General features: G+C 41.2%; 1 protein-coding gene across 1 annotated transcript in view; it reads right to left on the bottom strand.

Annotated features, from left to right (window-relative positions):
• The window catches only part of MINDY4B (MINDY family member 4B), a 42,761-nt gene extending 38,347 nt beyond the window's left edge, over positions 1-4,414 (bottom strand). Inside the window, exons 1-3 of the mRNA XM_027543577.1 lie at positions 4,248-4,414; positions 3,692-3,719; positions 1,860-2,027 (exon numbers count right to left, since the gene is read on the bottom strand). Of these exons, the coding sequence (XP_027399378.1) occupies positions 1,860-2,027; positions 3,692-3,719; positions 4,248-4,354 (303 nt within the window). The 5' untranslated portion in view covers positions 4,355-4,414. The remainder of the gene's footprint in view (positions 1-1,859; positions 2,028-3,691; positions 3,720-4,247) is intronic.
• Positions 4,415-17,094: the final 12,680 nt, after the last annotated feature.

Below are 17,094 nucleotides of genomic sequence, written 5' to 3'. Positions count from 1 at the left end.
TGAAGGACAGGGAAGCCTGGTGTGCTGCAGTTCATGGGGTCACAAAGAGCTGGACATGACTGAGTGATTGAACAACAATAAACTGTTCATTAAAGACCTTGTACAGTAAAATACAGATACACTCAGCCCTCTGTCCCTGAGGATATTGGGGGACCGATGGTACTAGGCAATTTTATATAAGGGACTTGAGTGTGGTGGGCGTTGGTTTTCTCTGGGGGTGCCTGACACCCATCCCCCAGGATACTGAGGGATGACTTCAGTTGCCCTAACTACTGTTCCTATAGCACATCATAGGCAGAATAACCATGGAGGCTGGAGACTCTAACAGGATGACACTTTACCTGTCTTGATTATTCAAAAGGAGAGTGGTAAACTAGATGCCTGAGATACAAGTTAAAGCACCATCCAGGGGCTGGGCCACCAATGAGCCAAGTACTGCATCTCTGAGAGCCCTGCCAGCCTGTCTGCCTGGGACATCCGGCATTCGAGCATAAGGGGGAAGGTGGGTTGAGGCAGAAAGATCTGTGATGATGAGACAGAGCATGTGTGCCTCCCAGCACGTTTGTACCATAACTCCAGCAGTGGAGAGAGTTGCTCCATGGAGCCTGTGAGGATGTGCGTGAAGATGAAGAACATGGGGGCTGTAGGCTGTGTGTGATGATGTCCCATCTGGGAGCCTGAGGAACAGTTATGGGTTATGTTGAGGTTGGAAATACTGCAGTAAGGGCCAGCCTGGCCTCTGGGCTCACAAGGCAGGTGGAGACTGTGAGGTTCCCCCATAAAGGGGTCCGGCCCCCATCCCCACTCCCAGCAGGAATCCTGCCTATGGGGCACAGACTGCAGAACTTTCTGTCCATGGTGGCCTGACTGCAGCCTTGCTGGTCTTTGCCTGGATGGTCAGGCTGGTCCTGGGTGTGTTCTGAGAGTATACCCAGGTGTAGGGCAGCATGTCCTCAGGAAGAAAGTACCTCTTCCTACTTTTGTTCTTAGGGCCTCAAGGAGAGGCCTCTGCCTATGTCTCTATAATATAGTCTGAGGGGATGGGCTGAATATGGAGAAATTATCCCTGATGTTCACTGTGATTGAAAGGGCGATATTGGAGGACAATCCTGTTGGAAAGATCGCTCAGCCTCACTGGTGCTTTTTTTCCTTTCCTTGATCCCTGGCTTTGCTTCCCCAGGTCCCAACAACACCTCATTGACCATGACAGCTGGTCCTTTGGCCACTTGTCAAGACATTGCCCCCAGCCCACACAAGGAGATGTGGCTGGGTCTCTGCCTCAGCCCCTCGCCCCCACCTTGGTCAAGGTTTGAATGGAGCAAATGGTCCCTGGAAACAGCAGCTTCCAGATCCACTTGGATTCTCAAACTTTTAGGTTCTCTTCAAATCTGACTATTAGTTGCCACCCCAGAAAGTGTTTCCTCCTTGGGATCATGTGTTTGCTGCGGGACTGAGCCAGGGAAGGTTCCCCATCTTCCTCCTGTCCACATGGCACAGGGGTCCTTTCTCCCACATCTACCTCGTTTTTCCACCTTTGCCATCTTTATCATCTACCCCATCCTACCTCATATGGTCAATTATTTGAATTTAACACCCTCATGCCTTCACTTTTATCGGTCAAATTGAGGAAGTCAATAAAGAGAGACTCTTTATTGGGAAGGAAAGACTGTAACATCACCAGTGTCCTTGAAAAATACCACGCATAAGTCATTTTCATTATATTCTCCTTTAGCAATAACAACTGTCCGTAGTCTTATCTTCCATAATACTCTCATATGACAGCCGATTAGATTCCCCCAGCCTTGTTGTTTGGGGAAGATTACGTTTCGTTTCATGTTTAATTGACAAGCTATACTTACCGTGGCCATTGCTAGGGAGACAGGAAAGCCGCCTGATTTTGAAGAGATGATAGAGGGTTTGGGAACAGAACAAAGTCGACTTGATGGCAAATGTCCTTGTCCTTTTGGCTGAGACCTTCCTGTCCCATCTTCAGTTTCACCAGCAGATATACAGTCACCTTCATGATTCTGTGTAAAATGCCACCACCACCAAAAAACAAAGCAAACAGCTGGTGATGACCTTTTCCTTTGCTTTCCTTCTTTTCTTTTGCTCCCTGCAATATCAGTGTTCATAAAATGTTGTCTCCCTTTTAGAGATGTCTGAAAATGATCATAAATAGATAAAAAAGAGGCAGAAAAACCCCAGTGTCTGTGTCAAAGGGGTTCTCCCAAGTTTTATGTGACTTGATGAGGTTAAGTGTAACTATGGAAACATAATTAATGCTATCAAGACCTTGACTTGAAGCTGTGTTTATAGACAGTTGTAAATGTTACTGTCTCTTGTTTTGAGGAGACAACATTTTATAAACAAAGAGTGAATCTTTTTAGTCTATACGAAGTATTTCCCATTATATTGTTAACTGGCCAATAAACAAAGTCAGGTTACCTTCTTTTAATACTCTCAGATTCCTGATCCCTAGCAAATGCGTGCAATGATTTTCTTCCTTAAAAAAAACCACTCCCATCTTTAAGAAAAAAAAAATCCATTTTTACTTTTCTTAACTGATTCTTATAGCATTTAAATATAAGATAGCATCAGTTCTTCTTCCACTTGGTTTAGACTTCTATCCTAATGTCATGAAACATGTCTGACAAATTGGTAGCTGAAACATGAAGGAAACTGCCTTCCTTGTTTTCTGGATTCCTAGAGGCTAAGATACTTATCTCAGAAACACAGCATCCCAGTCATAGACTACTAATGGGATAAGATGCATTTTGTAAATTACATGGAAAATCTTTACATTTGTAGCAGGGGGTTTCCCCCACCTTGTGGAAAGCTTAACTCAACATTTGTTTATTTTTTTCCTTGCAAAGATTGTTTTATCTTTTGACTGTTCTATTCCCCCAAACGATAGCTAGCTCCATTTAATACTTCTAGGACTGAAATAGAAGTATTCTCTCTCTGACTGTAATGTAGACTGGCTAAGAGAGTTTCAGCAGAAATAATAAGGTTTTTGATCTTATGTTACTTGGAGCAAGGTGCTTTAGTGCTATAGTTAAAATATTAATAATTCAGTTGTTTGACTGTATTATACATTAGTGCCAGGAAAATCACCTTAATATTTTGTGCAGAGTTTGTTCAGTGATTGAATTAATATCTGAAATACAAAGCCCGTTACCTTCTAACCTTTTCAGGTGACAGGAGAGGAAAACATCTTTCATCTTATATTGTATAACAGATTTTAAAATACCTTTTAACATCTGAATTCAGTCATCTTTTCCTTGTTTGAAGATAGTGAAGGAAAACAATTTTTCAGGAGCTGAATCAATATAACTATTTTCAGAACTACTTTTCTTCAGGATCACTGAAGCACTTGGATGTCAGAGTCTAGTGCTGTTGCACAAGTGTAGGAACTCTAGATTCTCATATGATTTTTTTTTTTTGAAAATAATAACCATATGGTGCTTTTAATGATGCAAAGTAGTTTGTAAAAGTAAGAAGAGATTTTTATGAAAAAAGAAAGCACAAGAAAAGATCTCCAACAGGGTTTCCAGTTTTGTGTTTTCACACATTAAATGCCAAGTGCCCGAGTGACATTACATGCACAGAATAAATGGAGATTATGCTGTTAATGTGATTGTTTGAAGAAGCAACTAGAGGAAAACACTCTGGCTTTGAGAAAAGTAATTACCTGAGAAGTTGTATTATTGGTTCCCAACCTATAAGTGAAAGAGAAAACATCAAGAAAATTACTCACTCTATTCAACCCTTATTCCCTCAAACCTCCTCAACCTCCACTTTGCTTGGGATGCTTTTTCTGCAAAGAGTTATACCTGAAGCATTTTAAATGTAAATCTGTAATGGAGACTTCTCACATAGCAAGCGTAAAAGCTGGTTGTTTAGCCACATAAAATCCCCCTGGTTCTAGTGGGGCTTCCCTGGTGGCTCATTGGTAAAGAATCCACCTGCCAATGCAGGAGACAGGGGTTCCATCCCTGATCCAGGAAGATCCCACATGCCTTGGAGCTGTGCGCCAAAACTGTTGAGCCTCTGCTCTGAAGCCCAGGAGCCATACAGCCCATGCTTTGCAACAACTGAAGTCACTGCAATCAGAAGCCTGCGTACCACAGTGAGAGAGTAGCCAGTGTAGCAAGGAAGACCCCCCAAAAGACCAAAAATAAATATATAAAATTAAAAAAAAGAAATCCCTCTGGTTCTAGAGGATTGAGAAAATGAGAACATCTTACCGGTGATAACTAAAGATTTCCCTCCATTTGTCAAGAAATAAAAGCTTTCTAGTTATCTCCTCTAAATCCAGCTCTTGGGAGTTTTGTGCCTCTTCTGAGGGCTCCATAATTATTAGATAATGTAAAGAATTGGAAGAAGGAAGTTGTTCAAATGGGAGAGAGAGAGGGCTGGCAGTGAAATGAGTTGGCTGGCAAAGATGCCCAGGTGACGGGTGTGCAGTCCCTACCTTTTGACCAATGAGGAGATCACGCCACACAGTTGCAGCTCTGGGCTTTTTGTAAGACCTTGCTATCAGATCACGATTAAACTTTCATTAGGGGTAGAACACTTCTCTGTTTTTCTTCACTGTATGGATACCATGAATGTTTAATCCAAGACACAGATTTATAAACAAAAGGACTGCAATTACTTATCTGTATCAAAGCAACTGGGATAATTTAACTGATGAGAGATATCATGTTAGTGGAATGTGATAGCACCTTATGCTGTGTTGCCTCCTTGGAAATGTGTAGTCAAAGAGACTAAAAGCCATCATGATGATATTGAAAAACAGTATCAACTACTGTTGGGTAAAGTGTAGGCTGAGGAGGAAACTGGCCATATCAAGGCCAACTTGATATGGATTTTAGCACACAGAAACCTTACACAATTTGAAGAAGGACTGGTTTGATTTCTTTCTGGGGTAAATTTAAAAGTATGTCTCTTCCTATTAGCTGAATGAATTGTAGCTTTAATAACTGGCATAATGAAGAATGTTGATGGTTGTGATGGTTAATTTTATAACTTGTTAGGCTCAGAGAAGGCAATGGCACCCCACTCCAGTACTCTTGCCTGGAAAATCCCATGGACAGAGGAGCCTGGTAGGCTGCAGTCCATGGGGTCACTAAGAGTCAGTCATGACTGAGTGACTTCACTTTGACTTTTCACTTTCATGCATTGGAGAAGGAAATGGCAACCCACTCCAGTGTTCTTGCCTGGAGAATCCCAGGGATGGGGGAGCCTGGTGGCCTGCCATCTATGGGGTCGCACAGAGTCAGACATGACTGAAGCAACTTAGCAGCAGCAGCAACTTGTTAGGCTATGATACCCAGCTTTATTGACTATATCATAGCCTTTGATTGCGTGGATCACAACAAACTGTGGAAAATTCTTCAAAAGATGGAAATACCAGACCACCTTACCTGCCTCCTGAGAAATCTCTATGCAGGTCAAGAAGCAACAGTTAGAACCAGATTGGAACAGTGTACTGTTTCCAAATTGGGAAAGGAGTACGTAAAGCCTGTACGTTGTCACCCTGCTTATTTAACTTATATGCAATGTACATAATGCAAAATGCCAGGCTGGATGAAGCACAAACTGGAATCAGGATTATTGGGAGAAATATCAATAACCTCAGATATGCAGATGACACCACCCTTCCTTATGGCAGAAAGCAAAGAAGAACTGAAGAGCCTCTTGATGAAAATCAAAGAGGAGAGTGAAAAAGGTAGCTTAAAACTCAACATTTAAAAGACTAAGATCATGGCATCTGGTCCCATCACTTCATGGCAAATAGATGGAGAAACAATGGAAACAGTGAGAGACTATTTTCCTGGGCTCCAAAATCACTGCAGGTGGTGACTGCAGGCATGAAATTAAAAGACGCTCGCTCTTTGGGAGAAAAGTTATGACCAACCTAGACAGCATGTTAAAAAGCAGAGACATTACCTTGCAGACAAAACTATGGTTTGTCGTCTAGTCAAAATTATGGTTCTTCCAGTGGTCATGTATGGATGTGAGAGTTGGACTATAAAGAAAGCTGAGTGCCAAAGAACTGATGCTTTTGAACTGTGGTGTTGGAGAAGACTCTTGAGAGTCCCTTGGACTGCAAGGAGATACAACCAGTCCATCCTAAAGGAAATCAGTCCTGAATATTCACTGGAAGGACTGATGCTGAAGCTGAAACTCCAATACTTTGGTCACCTGATGTGAAGAACTGACTCACTTGAAAAGACCCTGATGCTGGGAAAGATTGAAGACAGGAGGAGAAGGGGATGACAGAGGATGAGATGGTTGGATGGCATCACCGACTCAATGGACATGAGTTTGAGCAAGCTCTGGGAGTTGGTGATGGACAGGGAAGCCTGGCATGCTGCAGTCCATGGGGTCGCAAAGAGTTGGACATCATTGGGCGACTGAACTGAACTGAACATTTAAATAGTAGATTTTGAGTAAAGGAGATTATCTTTCATAATGTGGGTGGGCCTTTTCCTATCAGTTGAAGACTTAAGAGAAAAGACAAAGATCCCCAACAGAAGAAGGGAAGTCAGCCTGTAAACAGCCTTCAGACTTGAACCTGCAGTGTCAGCCTCTTCCTGGACCCCCAGTCTGCCAGCCTGCCCAGCATATTTTAGATTTGTCAGTCCCCACATTCGTGCAGCCAGTATACATGAAAGTGTTAGTCACTCAGTTAGGTCCAACTCTTTGCAACCCCATGGACTGTAGCCCGCCAGGCTCTTCTATTCATGGAAATCTCCAGGTAAGAATACTGGAGTGGGTTGCTATTCCCTTTTCCAGGGGATCTTCCCGACCCAGGGATAGAACTTGGGTCTCCCAGATTGTAGGCAGATTCTTTACTGTCTGAGCCACCAGGGAAGCTGTGGCCGATATATATGTGTATATATACTGAAAGAGAGAGATTCTTATATCCTGTTGGTTCTGTTTCTCTGGAGAATGCTGAGAAATACAGTGGTTTTTTTTTTTAAATCAAAAACAAATACTGGTTATCAGAAAAGGATTCCTATCTTTTCTGTTTGAAATAGAACCTCTTAAGCAGGAGGTCACTTTCTCTATGACATTTCTGATTATAAGGTTTGTAAAATTTTGGGAAGACTAAGAGGTCAAAGCAAAGAGGCTATGTGGATTTATTACGACTAGAGTGAGGGTCAGAGCTAAGGGGACTGATTGTATATGGAAATGCAGCAAGATACCACATCAACCACTTTTGCCTGAGGATGCTCTACCTCGTTTCTCAAACTAACTTTTAGTGATTGTTTAACCACTTAATATTCAGACGTCTCATAAACTTCCTTTGGGTTCAGTATTTTTGTTGTAAATATAAGAGGCATAAAGAAATTCGTTTTCATTTCCTCCTTTATAGTTTTAATGGTGGCTTGGAACTATGGGAATGCAGGGGACAGGTAGGAGAGCAGAGTGGTAAAGAGCGTGGCCTCTGGGCCCCAATTGTTTTGAATCATGTTTTCACCTCTTGCTAGTTGTATGGCCTTGGACTAGTTATTTAGCCTCTCTGCAGCCAGTTTATTCATCTGTAAAATGGGAGTAGTTGCATATCTATGAAAATGGTATATTACTTACTTGCTGCTGCTGCTGCTGCTAAGTTGCTTCAGTCGTGTCCGACTCTGTGCAACCCCAGAGATGGCAGCCCACCAGGCTCCCCCGTCCCTGGGATTCTCCAGGCAAGAGCACTGGAATGGGTTGCCATTTCCTTCTCCAATGCATGAAAGTGAAAAGTGAAAGTGAAGTCGCTCAGTCGTATCCGACTCTTAGCAACCCCATAGACTACAGCCTACCAGGCTCCTCCATCCATGGGATTTTCCAGGCAAGAATACTGGAGTGGGGTGCCATTGCCTTCTCTGATATCACTTACTTACACAGGTCTTATTTATCTTGTTTAGTTTAATCCTTAAAAGTAGAGTGCCTGAACCAAATGATTTGGTTATTTAAAGACTTTTGCTACATAATGCCAAGTTTTACCATTGTTTGTGAGCATCCCTTGCCCAGTCCCTCTTGTTCCTTGTATTCCTAAATTGGAATTTGTGGTCCCATTCTTTTCAATCAAGAAAGTGCTGTCTTTACTTCTCTTATCTTTCTTCACAGTTAGATGTTGATAAAGGTTCTAGAATGGAAAGGACTGGTCTGTAGATGACATCAGGACTTAAGAATGTGATTTAGCTATATTCAGAGGAAGTCAATCTCTCTTGGGCATTTTGTCAAAGAACTTAGAGCAGGAGCCTGGGTGTAAGAAGTAGGTTGAAAAGAAAAGATGGAATTGGGGGATCTTGAGCCAGATCTGGAGAGATAAGGTGGGAGAGGGGTATAGAAATATGTAGAATTTAAGGTTGTCCCCCTCACTTTTTAATACCTTTGTTCCCACCACATGGCATGTGAAGTCACCTAAATCTCCCTAGACTGCCTGTGGTGTATCAAAGCTTCCTGCCTGAATACAAGGTCTCACACAGCAGTGGATTCGTAGCAGCAAAAGGAGAGTAGAAAGCAGGGTTGTGGGAAAGGAGGGAAGTTTTGCAACCCTGCAGTGAATCAGGGGGTTAGGGAGGATGGTGGAGAGCCTGTATTTGCCTATGAAATACACTATGTAAGTACAGAAACTTGTGCCTGAATCCATTTCCTTTCTTTGTTGATAATTAAAAAAATAATTCCAATGATTTCATGAGAAAAACTACTTTTTATTCTAAACTTTTTATTCTAAACATTTTATTCTAAACATATGAACACTTAATGTTATTACTATTTGCTATAGTTTCTAAGCAAACCATGATGGATATTTATAGTGTTACTCAGTTCATCCTTACGGTCAAATCCGAAAAACCTTGTGCTTCCAAGTGTTTTGACCAGCTTGCAAAATGATCCCCAACCTTTCTTCTTGCTGTTTTCATAGGAGGCTTTATATATAGAAATCTGGAAGGAGAATTTGCAAGCCTTTTGGTGTTTTTTCTTAAATAAAATCTTGTTAAGTGTTTTAATTAACCTTACCCATGGAAAGCTCTTCCTTCGGATTAAGTTAAATCCTTTGCACTTTAATCTTTCATTTTCTTTAGTTTTTCTTTCTGTGGAGATAGAAATTTCTTGATTAAGTCCTTCCTTAAGGCCTGGAAACTAGAAGATAGCTGATATATTCCCCCTTTTGTTCCTTGGTGGTGTAGTAAGGAAGAGAAAGAGAGTGTCAGGCTCAAGATCAAATGCCAGAGCCTCCCTCGTGACCTTAACCTTGGAGAAGTTACTTCATTTCTATGAGCTTCACTTTCTGAGTCTCCTTTGACTTACCTCACAGAATCATAATGAATATGACTTATGTGAAAATTCTTAACCTTTTACCAATGTTTTCTTGCCTCTCATATATTAAAAATTCTCCTTTAAAAGTTTTACTTTTTCCTACCTTTATGCATTTTACGGGTGGTAGCACAGGCTAGGGATACAATGAGAAGTCAGAAGGGCTCAGGCATGAAGACTGGGGCATTGGTCCCTCCATCAGTGGGCATGTGGTCTTTGGTTGGTCACTTAGACACTTGTGTTGCATCATACTCCTGCTCTGAAAGGTCTTAAAGACCAATGCGGTATGATAGGAAATATATTTGGTCTTTGTCCAAAGAATTCCTAGAAACCTTGGTATTTCAACTGTAGAACACCTAGGTGGTGTTGGAGAAATAGAGAATTCATTAGTTTGGGGGGAAAAACATCTCCCAGTTGGTGTCAGAAAGAATCTGAGAACCAGTATTTAAAGCACATGTTCTGGAGTCAGAGTGGGTGGGAATTTTTGCTCCTCTTCTATGCATGCGTCAGTTGTCTTCAACTCTTTGCGACCCCACAGACTGTAGCCTACCAGGTTCCTCTGTCCCTGGGATTTTTCAGGCAGGAATGCTGGAGTGGGTTGCCATTTTCCTTCTGCAGGGGAATCTTCCTGACCCAAGGATATTATCTCCATTTCCCCGGGTCAGGAGTCTAGACATGGTTTAGCATCCTTTGCCTAGGGTCTCACAAGTCTGTTGGCCAGGCCTTGTATTCTCATCTAGGCTCCTCTTCTCTTCTCAACTCACATAGTTGTTGGAAGAATTCATTTCCTTGTGACTGTAGAAGTTATTTCTTCAAGACCAGAAAGAAAAAGGGAGGTTCTGCTGCTTCAAGTTTCTGATCTTGGGGAAAGCCTAAGCTCTCTTATAATAAAACTAACTTGATTAGACCAGGCCCACCCAGAGTACTCTCCCTTTTGATTAACTGAAAGTCAAACTGATTAGGGACTTTAATTACATCTGCAAATTTCCTTCACCATTGCCATATAAGGTAACACAATTATGAGAGTGATATCCTACCACCATTGCCATGGTTTGTTGGCTTTTTCAGGTGGTCTCTTTCTTGTGTGAGTTTTGGCAGATTGTGTCTTTCAAGGAACTGGTCAGTTTTATTATTTTAGGTTATAAAATTTGTGAGCATAGAGTTTTTTTTTATAGTATTCCTTTATTACCCTTTTAATGTCCATGAGATTTGCAGTGATGTCCCCCCTTAATTTCTGCTACTACTTATTTGCATCCCATCTCTTTTTTATCTTAGCCTGGCTAGAGGCTTCATTGATTTTACTGATCTTTTCAAAGAACCAGCTTTTGGTTTCATAGATTTTCTCTATTGAGTTCCTGTTCTTAATTTTATTGATATCTGCTCTAGTTTTATACATTATTTGTTTTCTTTATCTTGCTTTGGATTGAATTTACTCTTCTTTTTCTAGTTTCCTAAAGTGGAAATTCAGATGATTGATTTTAGATCTTTTTTTACTAATATATGCTATAAGTTTCATTTTCATTCAATGCTATAAATTTCCCTCTAAACATTGCTTTTGCTGCATCCCACAAATTTTGATAAGTCATTTTATTTTTATCTAGTTATCTTGAGATTTCTTCTTTGACCCATGTCCTATGTAGAAGTATGTTTAATCTCCACATATTTGGGGATTTCCCAGTTATCTTTTATAGATTTCTCATCTTATTCCATTGTAGTCTGAGTAGACACTGTATATTTTTTATTCTTTTAAATTTGTTAGCTTTTGTAACAACTGTAAGAGTTCAACTGGTGGACCAGGTAAATGTATCTCATGGCCTATCTAATACCTAATAGAATGTTGGCACCAACCTAATATCTTAGAGTATGTTGCTGCTGCTGCTAAGTCGCTTTAGTCGTGTCCGACTCTGTGTGACCCCATAGACGGCAGCCCACCAGGCTCCCCTGTCCCTGGCATTCTCGAGGCAAGAACACTGGAGTGGGTTGCCATTTCCTTCTCCAATGCATGAAAGTGAAAAGTGAAAGTGAAGTCGCTCAGTCGTGTCCGACTCTTCTCGACCCCAAGGACTACAGCCCACCAGGCTCCTCCATCCATGGGATTTTCCAGGCAAGAGTGCTGGAGTGGGTTGCCATTGCCTTCTCCAATGCATGAAAGTGAAAAGTGAAAGTGAAGTCACTCAGCTGTGTCTGACTCTCCGCGACCCCACGGACTGCAGCCCACCAGGCTCCTCCGTCCATGGGATTTTCCAGGCAAGAGTACTGGAGTGGGCTGCCATTGCCTTCTCCACTTATAGTATATTAGGTGTGTTTTATAGCCCAAAATGTGGTCTATCTTGGTGAACATTCCATGTGAGCTCGAGAAGAACATATATTCTGCTTCTGGTTGGATGCAGTATTTTATATGTCAATTATATCCAGTTGATTGATGGCATTGTTGGATTAAACTGTGTCCTAGCTGATTTTCCACCTATTGGATCTGTCCATTTCTGGGAGAGGGTATTGAAGTCTCCAGCTATGATGGTGGATTCATCTATTTCTCCTTGCAGCTCTATCAGTTTTTGCCTCTTGAAGTTTCATGGTCTGTTGTTAGGCACATACATATTAAGAATTATTATGTGTTCTTGGAGAATTAACCATTTTATCATTATGTAATATCCCTCTATATCCCATATTCTGTTGATAAGAAGCAAGTCACAAGTCCCGCTGACACTCAAAGGAAGGGTATCATACAGAATTGTGATTGTTGGGGTGGGGAGGTCACCTTAGGGTGTGTCCACCATATCTAGATGCTGGCAGTGATCTTGGACCAATCATTTCACCTCTCTGCCTTACTTTCTAACCTTGAAAAATGGGGATAATAATTTTAAATGCATTAGTGGATCACTATGAGGATTTATTCACACCTAAGAAGCATTTAGAACATTGGGACATAGCAGATGTCTATGACTTTTAGTGGATTCTCTTCAAAACAAGGACAATTCCTGCTCTGTTGACCTCTTAGAGTTTTTACAAAACTCAGGGGAATGTGGATCTCTGTTAACTGAAAAGCACCACAAATAGTGGTGGGTTGTTGTTTTAGGGCTTGTCTTTCTCAGTCTTGTAAAAAAAAAGTTGCTTTTTGACTACTTTCCTATGATTGTGCAGTGACACAATTGTCTGTTTACATCTGTAGATGAAAAGAAGTGAAGGCTCTGCACCTATTTATCATGTTGACACTCCACCTCTGCCTGCTTTGAAATACTTTCTGCCTTGTTTTAGAGGCTGTTCAGGCAGCAGAAAGGTCATGGGGCAGCAAGTAATGAGATATGAGCACACTCAAATTGCTGTGTGATTTTACAAAAGTCACCTACCCTCTCTGAGCCTGCAGAAGTAAAATAAGATGTTGGACGACACTAGGACCAGATAACCCCTTCAGTGCGTACCTTCTCTGATTTTGGCTTCATTTGTCAATTCTGCCCAACTCCACCTGGAAACTCTTGACTCAGGCCTATAACTCTCTTCTATTTAATAGGCTGTTCACGGTTCTGTAATGCTTGGTGCTCTCTTCTTGGACTTCAGGTCATCCAATTGTCTATGGAATCAAGAAAACCCCTTCAAAGACAGAAGGATTCATTCTCAGGAGCATAATTCTAGGAGCCAGAAGCAAAGTAAAGCTAACAAAGTCAAAAGGCAGGCAAAATTAACAGATGCTCCCAGTAATGAACAAGGTGTAGAAAGGTTTCTCGTGATGACTGCCTCCGTAGAGCATAAATAGGAATGCATCCGTTCCCTCCCGTCTCCCCTCACACCATCTGTTATTTGTGTCAGGCAGTTGGTAATTGCTCTGTGTGACCCTTGTTGTTGGTAACAGAGGCTACACTGTACATTGCAGCTTTCTTTGCTTTCTCCCATCTCCTGGCAGCTGTGGCTATAAGGTTTGTGTCTATCCTGAGATGGTAGATCAGGGTTTCCCTGGCTCTTGTAACTAAATATAAACAAATCACTCACCCTCCCTATTGGGAAATAAGTTATAAATAACAAGTGGGAGCAATCTTTCATCAGAGAGGCTGTGGTTACTAGGAAACGGGCACTGTAGTCAGGCTGTCTATTGTCATTATGTATCCATATGGCATTGAGTATAAGCTCTGGTTCTCTGTCCTTGGTCTTTCAAATGGTTCTTGAGGGCACTCTTCTTGCATATTATTCTACTCTTTGGTACCTTGGGGGTTCCAATTTGACCTCTGTCATCAAACTTGCTGTGTGACTTTGGGTGAATTAATTCACATCTCTGGTCCTCAGTTTAATTCTCAGTTAAAAGAGATGAGAAGGTTCGGCTAGATCAGGGCTTCACAAATGACAGCCCATGAACCAACAAATCTGGTTTGCCATATGTTTATGTGTGGCCAGCAAACTAAGAATGGTTTTTACATTTTAAAATGGTTGAAAATGAATTAAAAGAATAATATTTCATGACAGAAAATACTTTACTATTTAATAGTGTAATTTAATAGTACATAATTTTAATATGTAATATACACAATCATATTTATGAAAATTATATGAAATCCCAGTTTCTCTCTAGAAATAAAGTTTAATTGGAACATGGCCACACTTATTTATTTATTTGCTGTCTATGGCTGCTTTCAGACTCAACAGCAGAGTTGAATAGTTGTGACAAAGATTGTACGGCCTTCCAAGCCTAAGATAATTACTATTTGGCCCTTTAGAGAAAAAGTTCACTGACCCCTGACCTAGATGGTCTTTTACCAGGGGTTCCGAACCTCTGGGATCTAATGCCTAATGATCTGAGTCTATGTAATAATAACAGAAATTAAGTGCACAATAGATGTAATGCTCTTGAATCATCCTGAAACCTTCCCCACCACCATCCCCCTGGCTATGGAAAAATTGTCTTCCACAAAACTGGTCCCTGGTGCCAAAAAGGTTGGGGACTGCTGTGTCTTAGTCACCATACAAATTGACTAAGTCTCAGCATAGAACCTTCTTAACCTGGGAAAGAATTTCAGGCTTTAGGTGAAACAGACCTGGATTGTCTAGTGCTTCCAACAAGACCTAATTACTGCCCTGGCTGATGAATGGCCTGATAAGGACTAGAAATATCTCAACCCAAGACAGGATTGGCTGCTGGACTCTGGTCCTGCCCTTGTCTGGGTTGGCCCAGGCCTGGGGACCAGGGTAATGAGCCACACGCCTGCTCTAGGAGCCATGACCTGCAGTGATGCTGGGCTAAAGCCCCTGGAGGTCTAGAGGAGAGATGAAGGTGTTAGGATGTCCTTGCCTTGATAGAGAGACTCCAAGTATGTGGCTTATACAAGCCAAAAGATCGTTGGTAAACTCCAGGTAACCTATATTCTAAAAGAGATATATCAACTTATTGCAATATAAGGAATTTATTTGGATCCTACAAAAAATTTTATGGAGGAAACTAAATACTATATGTTTTAAAAAGTGAATAAATACTGTATGTTTGATCATAATAACATAGAATTATATGATCATGTTTTTTAAGAAGAGTCCTTCAGTTCAGTTCAGTTGCTCAGTTGTGTCTGACTCTTTGCGACCCCATGAATCGCAGCACGCCAGGCCTCCCTGTCCATCACAAACTCCCGGAGTTCACTCAGACTCACGTCCATCGAGTCAGTGATACCATCCAGCCATCCCATCCTCTGTCGTCCCCTTCTCCTCTTGCCCCCAATCCCCCCCAGCATCAGAGTCTTTTCCAATGAGTCAACTCTTCGCATGAGGTGGCCAAAGTACTGGAGTTTCAGCTTCAGCATCATTCCTTCCAAAGAAATCCCAGGGCTGATCTCCTTCAGAATGGACTGGTTGGATCTCCTTGCAGTCCAAGGGACTCTCAAGAGTCTTCTCCAATACCACAGTTCAAAAGCATCAATTCTTCGGCACTCAGCCTTCTTCACAGTCCAACTCTCACATCCATATATGACCACAGGAAAAACCATAGCCTTGACTAGACGAAGCTTTGTTGGCAAAGTAATGTCTCTGCTTTTGAATATGCTATCTAGGTTGGTCATAACTTTCCTTCCAAGGAGTAGATATATACTACAATGTTTATGGGTGAAACGATGTGATGTCTGGGATATGCCTCAAAATAACCCACTTGAGGAGGATCTGAAGTGAATGAGTCCATATAGATGAAAGAAAGTTGGTCCAGAGTTAGCAGTTGAAGACATGTAATAGGTAAACAGGGCTTCATTATATTACTTTTTTTAATCATGTGTATATTTGAAATTTTCCATAATAAAAAGTTTAAAATATCTGTGTTCATAACCAGTAATTTAAAATTTGTATTTTTAAAGGAATTTAGTCCAGAAAACCTTACACAAGAGCCAAAAGTAATTATTGTGTCTTTGATAGAAATTTCTGGTAAAAAGTTTCCCTATGAGAAAAAAAAAATTCTTGAAGAGGAATAACTGTATTAAAACCTATAAGCATTAAAAAATTTCAATTGCTGAAATATAGTTTATTAATAATTTTGCTATTGATACATAATTATTTAAAATCTTACAGTAAATAGAAAAAGAAAACATAGAACTTGCTACTAATTCCCTAGCCAAATGTACCAGCTTTTATTAAGCTTGCATATTAATCATATAAACATTTAGCATTTACCAGTGCCTCCTGGATGATGGATGGTCTTATATTATTTTTTCCAATATAACTGTAATAAAATTATTTCTTGGGCTTGAAAACAAGTCTGGGTTAGCAGTGATTGGTATAGTGGCTTCTTAATCATCAGGAACCCAGGCTTTATCCATTTGTGTCTCTGTCATCCTCATACTTGGCTTGTACCTCATGGTCCGATATGGCTACTTCACCTACTGCCATTAACTCTGTATTCCAGAGTGTGGAAAGGAGAAGGAAGAAAGGACAGGCCCTTTAAGAGCATGACGTGGCATTTGCACATGTCACTCTTGCTCATGAAACCCCTAGCTGGGCAACCGTTCATGCTGCTAAGAATGTTTTTACTATATTGTAAGGGGAGAGAGGCCATTGATGGGAGGGACAATGAATAGCCTCTTCCATTGATACCTTATATTAAAAGATAGATATGTTTATGTACAGTTTCCAAAAGTCTCCCTCTTGATCTGAATCTATTTCTTGCTTTTCTCTTTCCTCCATCTGTCTTCTGGTCCCTCCTCCCCTTTTCCTTGGCATCTTGTGAATAGCTTAGTTTGAGAGTGCAAGTGACTACATTCCTTCAGTTCTGGTGGTTCCGATTCAGACACCCACTCACCTATTATTCATGCATTTCTACCCATTTAGTCATTTGTCTCCCCCACACTCACACAAAGTTTGGTTTTGCAGCTCGAGAGACATAGGTTTAAGTCCTACTTCCTCTCCTAGTCTGTCTGTGATCTTGGGTTAAGTCCACTAAGCTTTGTAAGCCTTGTTTTCCTCACCTGGAAGAAGGCATCATTGTATCTTAAAGAGTCCCTGCTTAGTCTACTTATCTGATAACTGTGAGGATGAGAATAGTCGTGGGGAAGTGCTTGGACTTTATAAAGGGTGAAGAGCCACATTGCTGGGAAGTAATGCACGGAGGGAGCCCAGGTATGCTGTACCTTCCCAAAACCTGATCATCCTGCTCTTCTCATGGAGTGAGCTGCTGGGAGCCATGTAGCTGCATGTGACCTTATCCCAATCATAGCAGATTCAGACATAGAATTTTGTCCCCAACAGGCTTGACTGTTTATTTGGGGAATATGCATTTGAACTGAAGAGTCATATGATGGTTAGAGAATCCTCTAAGTGGTTGCGGTC

The sequence above is a fragment of the Bos indicus x Bos taurus genome, chromosome 1 (genome assembly GCF_003369695.1).
Source record: "Bos indicus x Bos taurus breed Angus x Brahman F1 hybrid chromosome 1, Bos_hybrid_MaternalHap_v2.0, whole genome shotgun sequence".
NCBI lineage: Eukaryota > Metazoa > Chordata > Mammalia > Artiodactyla > Bovidae > Bos > Bos indicus x Bos taurus.
Note: the sequence above shows the minus strand (reverse complement) of the source record. Positions and strands in the feature narration are given on the sequence as shown.